Source organism: Nansenia antarctica (genome assembly GCF_963989245.1).
Source record: "Nansenia antarctica genome assembly, chromosome: 17".
NCBI lineage: Eukaryota > Metazoa > Chordata > Actinopteri > Argentiniformes > Microstomatidae > Nansenia > Nansenia antarctica.
In genome coordinates this window covers 15,133,734-15,145,162 of record NC_137687.1, presented here as the reverse complement: position 1 = coordinate 15,145,162, position 11,429 = coordinate 15,133,734, and the positions used below count along the sequence as shown (strand labels likewise).

General features: G+C 41.2%; 2 protein-coding genes across 2 annotated transcripts in view; one reads left to right on the top strand and one right to left on the bottom strand.

Moving 5' to 3' along the window:
- Positions 1-3,228: 3,228 nt before the first annotated feature.
- On the bottom strand, positions 3,229-9,140 carry rpl35a (ribosomal protein L35a). The gene is made up of 5 exons (XM_080547688.1): positions 9,077-9,140; positions 8,541-8,582; positions 8,077-8,229; positions 5,149-5,293; positions 3,229-3,337 (listed from the first exon to the last, which is right to left on the bottom strand). The coding sequence occupies exons 2-5, from the start codon at positions 8,549-8,551 to the stop codon at positions 3,314-3,316; spliced, it is 333 nt and encodes a 110-aa protein (XP_080403814.1). The 5' UTR covers positions 8,552-8,582; positions 9,077-9,140; the 3' UTR covers positions 3,229-3,313.
- A 1,369-nt stretch (positions 9,141-10,509) lies between these two features.
- The window catches only part of drc9 (dynein regulatory complex subunit 9), a gene marked incomplete at its 5' end in the record, with an annotated part of 62,183 nt that continues 61,263 nt past the window's right edge, over positions 10,510-11,429 (top strand). Inside the window, one exon of the mRNA XM_080547482.1 lies at positions 10,510-10,638. Coding sequence (XP_080403608.1) covers positions 10,510-10,638 — 129 coding nt within the window. The remainder of the gene's footprint in view (positions 10,639-11,429) is intronic.

Below are 11,429 nucleotides of genomic sequence, written 5' to 3'. Positions count from 1 at the left end.
ATGGACAGTCATGTAGTCTATAGATATGGACAGTCATGGAGTCTATAGATATGGACAGTCATGTAGCCTATAGATATGGACAGTCATGTAGTCTATAGATATGGACAGTCATGTAGTCTATAGATATGGACAGTCATGTAGTCTATATGGACAGTCATGTAGTCTATATGGACAGTCATGTAGTCTATAGATATGGACAGTCATGTAGTCTATAGATATGGACAGTCATGTAGCCTATAGATATGGACAGTCATGTAGTCTATAGATATGGACAGTCATGTAGTCTATAGATATGGACAGTCATGTAGCCTATAGATATGGACAGTCATGTAGCCTATAGATATGGACAGTCATGTAGCCTATAGATATGGGCGAAGGCGAGCAGAACATTTGACGCAGAGCTCATCCAAGTGCAAGATGGACAAAGTATAACACATCTAAGATGTAGGCTACCGTAAACAAAACAATGTATTCTGAAACAACTATTGTCATGGGTGATAATAACAATAATTCTGTGCTTCAAAAACATCCCAAAGTCGATCATTCCTGAAAGCATTTAGATACATTTCTGGCGACGATGCATGTTTTATTTAGGGATGTAAAGTAGTTATTGTTTCCTATGCTATGTATGGCAACCTGAAAATACTGATGAAGGATGTAATTATTAATTAATTATTAGGATGGGGCGAAAATATGAAGCAGGCAATCGGCAATGCAATAAAGACTAGGCTTCAACACCACAACTTGCAGGGGGGCTGCAAACACCAAATAATATAACTGATGTTGTCCAATGTAATGACAGTTATGGGACCTGAGCACCTAAAATCCGGTGCAAATGTAAGACAATAACCAATGCTGAATTATGTTTAGGCTATGCATAACGCGTCAAACACCTTTTTAGTTACTAGGTCCTATCTATGCATCACTTTTCTGCAAAAGAAAATATGGACATCATTTTCTGAATTCAATTCAATTTTTACAAATAGAGAACATAACACAAAAAAATAAAAATCTAATAACAGGTAGGAGAATCTCCTTGGCAACACATACCTGCGTCTCCTTGTCAGCAAGCAAATCCTGATCAGCAACCACAGGAAAACAATGTCTTTATAAAGCAGCTCTGGGGGTAGTAGCTATATCGCTGTAACGGGAAATGTAGTTTAAGAAAAAATACTACACTTGAAGGGGAAGCGACTATTTAAATCCAGGAGACTACAATTCCCACACGCGCTTTATAGCAACACCGATGTGGCGCATGCGCGCTGCTGTCCAGAAGGATGCTACTGGATGTCAATATACTACTAGTATTACAAGGCCTTCTCATCTTCTCTGATTCCATGATTGATTTCTGTCAGTATTAACCACTACTAGGCCCATCTTTGACTAACTGAAGCAGAATTAACCGAATTCTGTAGAACCCTATTTTGATTATTTAAATCAAATAATTTTAAGTCGTTTTTTTCAGAACAAGATAGGATTGTATCATTCAGATCCAAAATGACATAATTCTGATTGTCAAGGCTTTGAATAGGCTTGACAATACCACTACTGGCCATGGTTATTAAGTACATGACCAAAAGAGCAACGTTAGTAAGACAGAAAGCATAGAAGACCTGCTGGAATACCACCAGCAACTACTGTTGACAGTTTCATTGGAAGATGTATAGATATTAATTTACGAAAGAGGCGGACAGGCCCAATTTTATTTTGAGACAGAACACAATTTATAAGTTTATTTAATTGAATGTGGGTTAGGAAGGTTGGGAACGTCATAACTGTGTTTCACTCAGGTGAATATGATAACACTGAATATCATCTCACTAGTCAGATGGCCCTTGTTTATGTATTATTATGGGATGAAACACATTTGGTTGAACAGGCAGGGAATACTGAGTAGAGTACTACTTTATTAATCAGTGTAAAATATAAAGACAATGAACTATCAAACACACCATAGCCTTGCACAGCCATCCCTCTAACTCAGTGGTTCTCAAACTTCTCCTCGGGGACCCCCGGCCACTCCACATATCTGATCTGTTCCACCACCAGCACACCTGATTCAACTTAAGTACAAATCTTTATTTTTATATGGCTTCTTTTTCCTACAAACCTCATGGTTCAGCAGACTCCTGGTACCCTGGCAGAAGATCCTCTCCAACCTCAGGCAGGGCCGCTGACAGGAGGCAGACGGTTAACATCCTCTGAAACTGTGTTAGCTTAGCAGTGTCGTGGATCAAATGGAGCATATCAAACACTAGGCCAAACTCAGACCCCAGAGGGTAGTGACAGCAGTAATAGTGTGGTAAATTAACCATTATGCAAGAGACTGAAAATGATGAATGTCAACCCCCACTAGATTATAATCCAACTCTAAAATGTATCTAAATCTCCCCTATGTATATTTATAGACGCTCGTCCAAAACCTATCCTCTTCAGACAGCACAATGATGAAGGTAACTGGGTGACTTAGGGATGCAACCTCAGCAAATATGTTCAAGTCAAGACTAAAAACCCATCTTTTTAATATTGCCTTTAAATGACTAAATAATTTAATTATGATTACATAACGATTGGAGCACTTTGAGCTGCAACATTTGCAGGAAAAGCGCAATACAAATAAACTAAAGTTATTATTATTATTAACCCATAGATACCCTGACTTTAACAAACTCCCTTTTCCCCACATAAGACTTTGTGAGGAACAGAATTGTTGTGTTCAGACTTGTGATTCAACAACTTCAGAGAACTGCGTGTGTAACTACAAAAGAAGAGATTTGGTGAGGCTGCATTCTCATTTTATGCTCCAGATTGTGGAATGCACTGCCAGTTTACATTAGGGATGCAACCTCAGCACATGTTCAAGTCAAGACCAAAAACCCATCCTTTTAATATTGCCTTTAAATGACTAAATAATTAAATTATGATTATATAATAACTGGAGCACTTTGAGCTGCAACGTTTGCAGGAAAAGCGCTATACAAATAAAAGGTTATTATAATTACAACAATCGACCAGCGGTTATTCAGATCTCTAGACCGTAGTTTTCTATGAATCTATGGCTTACTTCACTAGATGATTAAAGACACTGCTACCTACCGGTATATGTAACATCAGGCATAAAGGGTTAAAACACTTGTTACTGGTCAGAACTAGAGGTAAAATAAAGAATTCAGAAGGACTGAATCAGAACATTGGGTTGACCCTTCCCCATACTATCCTACTAGTCCTGTTATGACATGTACATCCAACTCCAACAGAACACAGAACAGAATATTTGGAACTAAGTTGTTTATTGTACGTAGACAACAGCACATTAGACGCGGGATGGGTACAGCATCTGAAACAGAACAGAAGGTGACAGTGAGGGCAGGTGACAGTGAGGGTGAGTCCCTAGGCATTGATTGAATAGAAAACAGGAGTGGGACAGCAAGCCCAGCGGTATCTAACACTAAGATAACTATTAAGCTACAACAAATGTTTTCAATATCAACATGATCAAAATGGAAAACATTTCTGTTAACTCAAGTCTATGAAATAAGAACAGAAGTAAGTACAATTGTAAACATCACTGAATTTGTGACATGGAATCTTTAAGAACTGATTTCCCACCACAAAACCATTCCAAATTTGACCAGATTGGATGTTGCAGGCTTAACATTTCTGCTACAAGACTGCTGAGAATACCCCAAACAAAAACCCTTCATGGAGCAGGTGTATGTTCACATAAATAGCTAGATGTCTTGCATCTGTAGTTCCCAAGGTAAAACAATGTCAGATTTTTAGCTGTGCCGACATTCACAAAGACAGCCATGAATCATCAGCAAGAAATCACTTGATCGCAAACTTTGACAGTGAAAAAACGTATTTCTTCTGGTATTAATCCTCACAAATTTCTTCTGAATACTAAATTTAGGCTAACATAACAATGATGCAGAACCGAAACCGCTAATACCGACGCACGCATTACAGCGGCGCGTGCATTTTGTATGGTCATAAAGCTGTTCAAATTTTTTCTTTTCTTCTAGGGTCCGAGAGAGGAGAGACAGGTTAACACACCAGAGAGAGGTGAGACAGGTGAACACACCAGAGAGAGGTGAGACAGGTGAACACACCAGAGAGAGGTGAGACAGGGTTGGATAGACAGAGACAAAGACAGAGAGAGAGACAGAGAAGGTGAGATCAGGCAAAGAGAGAAAGAGACAGAGAGGATAATTGTGAGTGATGTGGGGGGAACTCAATCAACTGTCAATCAACTGCCAGCTAAACATTCTTGGTAGTTAACTTGTTCTCTTCACAAGTACAGGTGTGTGAACGCCTACAGGCCCAGTTGCTAATAAGGCAACAAGGTTGTAGTAGGTAAGCATTCACTTTACTGTTCCTCTGGTTCTTACGCACTTGCAAGCAGACCAATGCAAGCGCGCCTTTGTGAGAGGGTAAAGCTGTTCAATTCTAATGTTTACCAATACTCCACATCAAACAGCCAAACACACTATATGGTACCACTGAACACAATCAAGCGCTTTATTACATACAACTCAAGTTGTAAAACTGCAAATGCTTAATGGTGACCCAAACACTAACTGCAGCTGAAAACACCCTCAGCAGGGACTAACGTGACAGGGATGGAGAGACAAGCCTTCGCCACACCTGAGAGCTCGGGCTATCTGTTTTCATTCATATCTATTTGTTAACAAAGTCAAAACGTTGAAAGAAAAAAAAAAAAAAAAACTTTGAACCTCGGGAACAAATAATCGATTATACTGTTCCATCCCTATTTCGAATGACGTAACCCATCACATACCCTGCCGGTATCCAATGAGTATAACCTCAAAACCCACCTCTATAAGTCTAATATATTATTATGATAGAGAGAAGCTAAGAATTCAGGGGGGGCACCATAGCAACTAGGGATCATGTGACTGAACATTCTGATCTCAGTTGAGTTGGTTGTTTAAAAAGCTGTAAACTAAAGCCCAATGCACACGGCGTGCGATTTTGTCGCACGGCAACATTCGATTCTCCATTCACATCACCGAAGTGAGTGGGTGTGAATGGAGAATCGAATGTTGTCCTGCGACAATATCGCACGCTGTAGGATGTTCAACCTGGGTTAAACAGAAGGATGAGGTTGTGTTGAAGGCTACTCACCACTCGAACCCTGTGTCCAATAGCCTTTGCCGGAAGGTTGCTGCTGAATTTGGCGCGCACCATACCACTGTTGCCGTGAGCGCGCATAACTTTGCCCCAGATCACCCTCGTCTTGTTGGGCTTGCCACCGGGGGTCACGGTGTTCCTGAGAGGATGACAGACAGCAGGGGAAACCATCAGTCTTATTCTAAACACTTTAATTCAGACAAAGGTGTGGCCTGGGGTGGTCCAGTGGTCTAGCACCGTGGTCTACAGTGCACACATATGCCCATGTCGGCATGGGTTAGAATCCGGCCCATGCCCTGCTGACACGCTCTCTCTCCCTTCTTCTCAGTGTCTGTCCAATACAATGAAAAATATGAGTGGGACTACCCCACTCAAACATAAAAAATTATAATTTAGACAGATGGCACACATTTAGCGATGGGAATCGAGAACCGGTTCCAGTTGAGAACTGTGTAGTTTTGGAGTGTTACGTTTTATTTAGTCACAAGGACAGTAAAACGACACTGATGGAATACACCCCTGGTATCCGTTTGCAAACTTTGAGAAATCTGATAACGTAGCATGTTATCTATTTAAAATGTGACTGTCAAATGAAATGCAACGTTGTGGATTCTAAACTGGAGACGACCTGCACGTCGCTGCCTCTGAATAATAACGCGCCCATTGACCATTTGCACTCCGTGCCAGATAGTGCTACCAAAGTGTTAACGTTTCTTCGTCTCAAGTGAGGTCAAGGAATCGTGCATACATGTTATTCATATCTTGTTGTTGTATGTACTGTAGCTTGTTCAGCATGGAGAATACCAAGTCATGTTCATGACTTGGACAATAAAGTTGAATTGCAGTAAGTTCTATAGTATCTCACTTGAAGCTGTATGTGAAGCTCCTTTGGTTTATTATATGGTAATTAAATTCAGATAAATTATAAATTGTGATATGATTAGAATTTCTTCAAACTTGCAGTGGCCACAACAGTGTGTGTTTTAGTAAATATAGCCGACAGATATTGATTTCACTTTATCATCATCTCCTTTTAGGACGTCTTCTGCTGGGACAGAATGGTTACAGTGGCGACTGTGGCGCAGGAGGTAGAGCCGCCATCTAATGATCGCAAGGTCGGCGGTTTGAGCCCCGGCCGGCCATTTAAATTTTTGGCATTTAGCAGACGCCTTATTCCAAAGCGACTTAGTCAATACATTTGAGTACTAAGCATGTGAATCATCAGTCCACCATTCGTGGCAGGAAGAGTAATCTAGCTCAGACCCGGGGCCATTGATAGGAGAAACCTTGGTTGTTGTTTTTGTTCAATTATGTTCATTCCAGAACATTTTAGATGTTTAGATTTAGATTAAACTTTACTGTCATCGCAGAGTGTACAAGTACAATACAACGAAATGCCGTTTAGCATCCAACCAGAAGGGCAAATAGTGATATAAGGACATTGATAATAATAGCACCAGAGGTAGTGATGATAGGTGACTGTGTAATATACAGTATGTGGGAACGATGCATATCACGATTAAAACCAAATCTTTCTCCCTTTTTTTTCAGTGGACACAGAAACACGATTCTACATGTGGCGTATGGTGCGTGTAGGCCCAGGGTTTTATACCACTAGCCTCTACATCCACCGATCAATCCTAATTGCGTTACTGTCTCACACACACGACGAGTGGCTAGCTGCGAGACCAGGCTACCATACGATAGCTTTTTGTCATCCTCGAGGTGATGAAATTAGGGATTTCACTGCCATACAGACAAAAAAGGAAGCGAATTGGCATTTTTTTGGGTTCCAGCTTGATTAATTTCCGCGTAAATAGATGTGGTCGGACATTTTTAAGACCTAGCACCTCATTTTTAGACCGAATAACTGAAATGTGCGCCCTTTTTAGGCCTTATCGATTAGATTGCTGGATTTTAGACTTTAAGGCTTTTTAAGACCAGCGCGGGAACCCTGATTATGAGACGACTGGTCTAGTTTAGCTGTGTTCGTAGGGTCAGTAGGCCTCGGCACCCTTGACGCGTTTCGGCCTGTTCAAGCCCCTACAAATATCTTCTCTAGGAGGGTTGTATCAGCGGGAAACCATTACTTTAGAGAGACCGCTTTCTTGACCCTCCACATGTCGAGGTGTCCTTGGGCAAGACACTGAACCCCAAATTGCTCCCAGTGAGCGGGCCGGCGCCTTGCATGGTAGCTTGCCGCCATTGGTGTGTGAATGTGAATGAGGCCGAGAAGGGAAAGTCCCTCTGGAAGGATCTAGAAGTGGAGGAGATGGGGCGCTCAGGTGGAGTAACGGGTTAAGAGTCGACCAGGGTTCCCAGGTTTGATTTCGGACGTGAACATATCCTGCATGTCATCCCTTCTCTCTCTCTCTCTCTCACCCATCCTTCCTGTCAAAATCTCTACTGTCTCAGTCAATAAAAAGAAAAATATGAGTGGGACTGCCCCACTCAGAAAAAAATACTTTAAGAAGTGAAGGAGATGAAGTATCTGGGCATGCTGCTCTCCATGGCAGAGGTGAAACTGCTTAAGAGGGCCGCTGAGAAATAACAACTTCCATGTCCCCTTCCCCGGCACTGTGATGCCCAGAGACGGGTTCATGGCTATCTGTTGAGACTAGACTAGACGATCGTGGAGTGAAGATATTATTAAAGTGTACACGCTGATCGACAGACACCAGCGTGCATTAATAATATCTTCACTCCGCGATCATCTAGTCTGGTCTGGCGCCTGCGCCGTCCGTTGTTCTTCCTGCACACCGATACACAGATCCAGGATCCAGCAGCATCGTAGCTGTCTCGCAAACAAACCCGGCAAATGTTTTACCTGTCCCGGGCAATCGGGCAACCGTTGATGTCGAACCCTGCACACTCATAGCATACAGTAACGTTAAGCAGCCCTGCATCACACTGAAGACTCACTTTTTGGCCTTGTAGACGTATGCACAGCGCTTGCCCAGATAGAAGTCTACTTCGTCACGTGTGTAAACACCCTCGACCTTCAGCAGGGCTGTGTGCTCCCGCTGGTTCCTCAGACCGCGCTTGTATCCGGCAAAGATAGCCTTGCTCCATAGTCTGCAGGGTGAGATGAAAACAACATTAGTGACGTGCCAAACAGGCATCCTAGTCTGTACACAAGCTAGGGCCACATCAGTCCCCAGAGATTAATACAGCATTCAACTACCTACTTAACACTCAACAGACTGATAACTTGTCTGATTTTGGTGGAACTAACCCCAACCCTAACTTGTTCAGTCAATTCTAAACACTTCAGCATAGCATCTCAAACAATGAGTTAATGACCCTACAGTGCAACCATACAAGGGTTCACTACCAGGGCAGAAAGTGTCATTGCTAATAAGTAAGTTAGCTCGCTAGCTACTCACCTTCCAGGCATTGTGAAGTGTCTTCTCGAAGTGAGGCAAAACCTGGAAACACAGAGATGTAAGTGTTAACTTGTGATATTGATGTCAAACTTGCTGGTGAATTTGAGAGATTGAAACACACGCCACACGACAGTGTTGACTAACTTCCCAGCCCATGATGATCTACTGTGAGAGAGTTGAATCTGTATTCTTGTGTTACACTAGTAGCTGACAATCAAGCAGTAGCCCAGTCTGTCACATGCGGGAATCGTAATGTTATGGCATTGCTGTCTTGGGGGTAAAACACTTGAGTTCATGACAAAGTCTGAATATTGTCTGAATGAAGCGCCTCATCCGCCAGGCGAAGGGCTGCTTGCACGTTAGCCTCCTAGCTTAATCCAAACGCTATCTCTGCCATCAGGGTCTTCTGGGCAGAGAAAATGCACTAAATAGCAAGTATAAGCATAATAGCGCTTGTGTCGATATGCATTTATACATTTATATGAAGTCTAACATCGATAACACTGAAATTGAATTTTATAAAAAGTGCGTCTTACCCGCACCGTAAGAAAAATGGAGGAAAAGGAAGTTCGAACGGAATGCTGGGAAATTATAGTTGGCGACATGGGCGACCACACAGGCGCCTGATCAAAATATATAATGTTGAACTTTCGACACTGCCTTCACTTTATTGTAGCATTATTATACTGCATATTATTATTATCATTCCAACAACCACTGATGATAAACCAAGTTATTAGTTCTCACCTACGAGAAAAACAGTAGAAGTGTATGACTTGGCCGTTACTATGGTGATATGTGTAAACTATTCACTCTTCCGAAAACCTTCAACCGCTGTTCTTCAAACTGGTACGTTTGTTGTCGGAGAAACGTTTAGAATATGTCAAATGTGTATTTTTTGGACGATAAAGAGGTAGATTTGCTGGGTAAAGAGAGTGAGAGTGTTATTATGGTGATGGTTTGGTTGGTCGGATGGATTAATTGATAGATGATAGTTAGATAGATACTATTCACTCTTCCGAAAACCTTCAACCGCTGTTCTTCAAACTGGTACGTTTGTTGTCGGAGAAACGTTTAGAATATGTCAAATGTGTATTTTTTGGACGATAAAGAGGTAGATTTGCTGGGTAAAGAGAGTGAGAGTGTTATTATGGTGATGGTTTGGTTGGTCGGATGGATTAATTGATAGATGATAGTTAGATAGATATAGTCAGATCGTGACGTTAGAACTATAAGGTTCTATCTCCATTTTTGGCAAAATTGATTTTTTACATAATCTGATCCATTATTATATCTCTGAACTGCCCTAAACGGAGATAGAACCTTATCATTCTAAACGGAGATAGAACCTTATCATTCTAAACGGAGATAGAACCTTATCATTCTAAGCTCACGAGATGTTAAACATGAATGAAAGTTCAGTTCTACAGTTGAATGTATGTGTCAAACTTAAAAGATGAAAAAGGAGATACATGTTTCTTAAATGTCCCCTTTCACAGCCAATGGTCATAGGAATTAATAGGATTGCAGGCAAATTCTAATACAGCTCAAACAGTTGAAAGATTATGACAACGTTTTTACATTGTAATTATATAATTTGTGTGATATAAAACTTATTGTAATTTGTATATAATTTGATGCCACACATGAGCTGCACAGGTGTGCACAGACTGGCAATTCAATTTGTAATTGTCAAAGTTTTATATAACACTAGTTTCATGTGTTACTTTGATTAAATAATGTCCATGTGTTCCACCCCCATAGATACAGACCATCATATTTTACAGCAATCACAACGACTTCACCTGTGATTGGAGCAGTGATTGGACTTCACCTGTGATTGGAGCAGTGATTAAACTTCACCTGTGATTGGAGCAGTGATTGGACTTCACCTGTGATTGGAGCAGTGATTGGACTTCACCTGTGATTGGAGCAGTGATTGGACTTCACCTGTGATTGGAGCAGCAGGATGTCGGTTCCGGGGCCGGGGGTGGAGGTGCTCAGGCTCTGTACGGTGCTGCAGGACTGTGCTGACCAGCTGGCCGTGCTGGGTCACATCACGCCTGACTCCTACAAGGGCCGTCCAGAAGAAGACATGGTAAATTATTATTTATGTACTGTATCATTCTTTGATTAGATATATTGTCCCCAGGGGGGAATTCATTTTCACACCACTGTACAGTATACATATATACATACAACACTGTATAACACAGACAGTACTTCACATGACAGATACACAAGTACACACACTCAGCGCGGTCTGTTATTTATTAAGGCAACAATGGCTGCGGGGATCAGGCTTTGGCCAAAGCGAGCCCTTTTGCACCTTAGCGTTCTGTAGGGTAAACGTCCCTATTAAGCCCACGTACCATATAAGCCCACTTGTAAGTAAGTTCTGAGTCAAATGTAAAAAAAGAACTGCATGATTATTTTGTGCTGTGTAATGTTTCTTCAAATGAAGCTGCTTCTTACATGCCAGTTGTTTTTGTAAGTCAATCAGATTTTCTGATCGTGAGTTATGTGTGACATGCGCCAGGTGAGCTGAGAAGAAGTTTAAAAAAAAAAACGTTGGTCCTGTGGGTACCCTCAGAAGAACACTTTTTAAACATATTTCTACTCCTGTTTTTGATAAGTACTCATTTGTAATCAAAAATTAAGAGATTCATGTTTTGATTAAGACAAATGTTAGAATAGTACTTGAAGTATTAATATTGTTTCTTTTGAAATAAAAATATGAGTTTTAGCATGTTAGCTAACCGACCCCATTGTGCTACCATACAGTAGCTGCATATTATGGTTCATTGCAATGACATTAAGCATGATAAGAATGCATAGGTTATCTTTTTGCATGCAGTTTATATTATTATACATTTCAATGGTCAATAA

What these genes read in the sequence shown, in the direction of transcription:
- rpl35a (XM_080547688.1), bottom strand. An exon ending in TACGTCTACAAGGCCAAAAA is followed by an intron (nt 5,294 to 8,076) that starts GTGAGTCTTCAG and finishes TCATCCTCTCAG; the next exon opens with GAACACCGTGACCCCCGGTG. An exon ending in TTGGACACAGGGTTCGAGTG is followed by an intron (nt 3,338 to 5,148) that starts GTGAGTAGCCTT and finishes GTTCTGTTTCAG; the next exon opens with ATGCTGTACCCATCCCGCGT.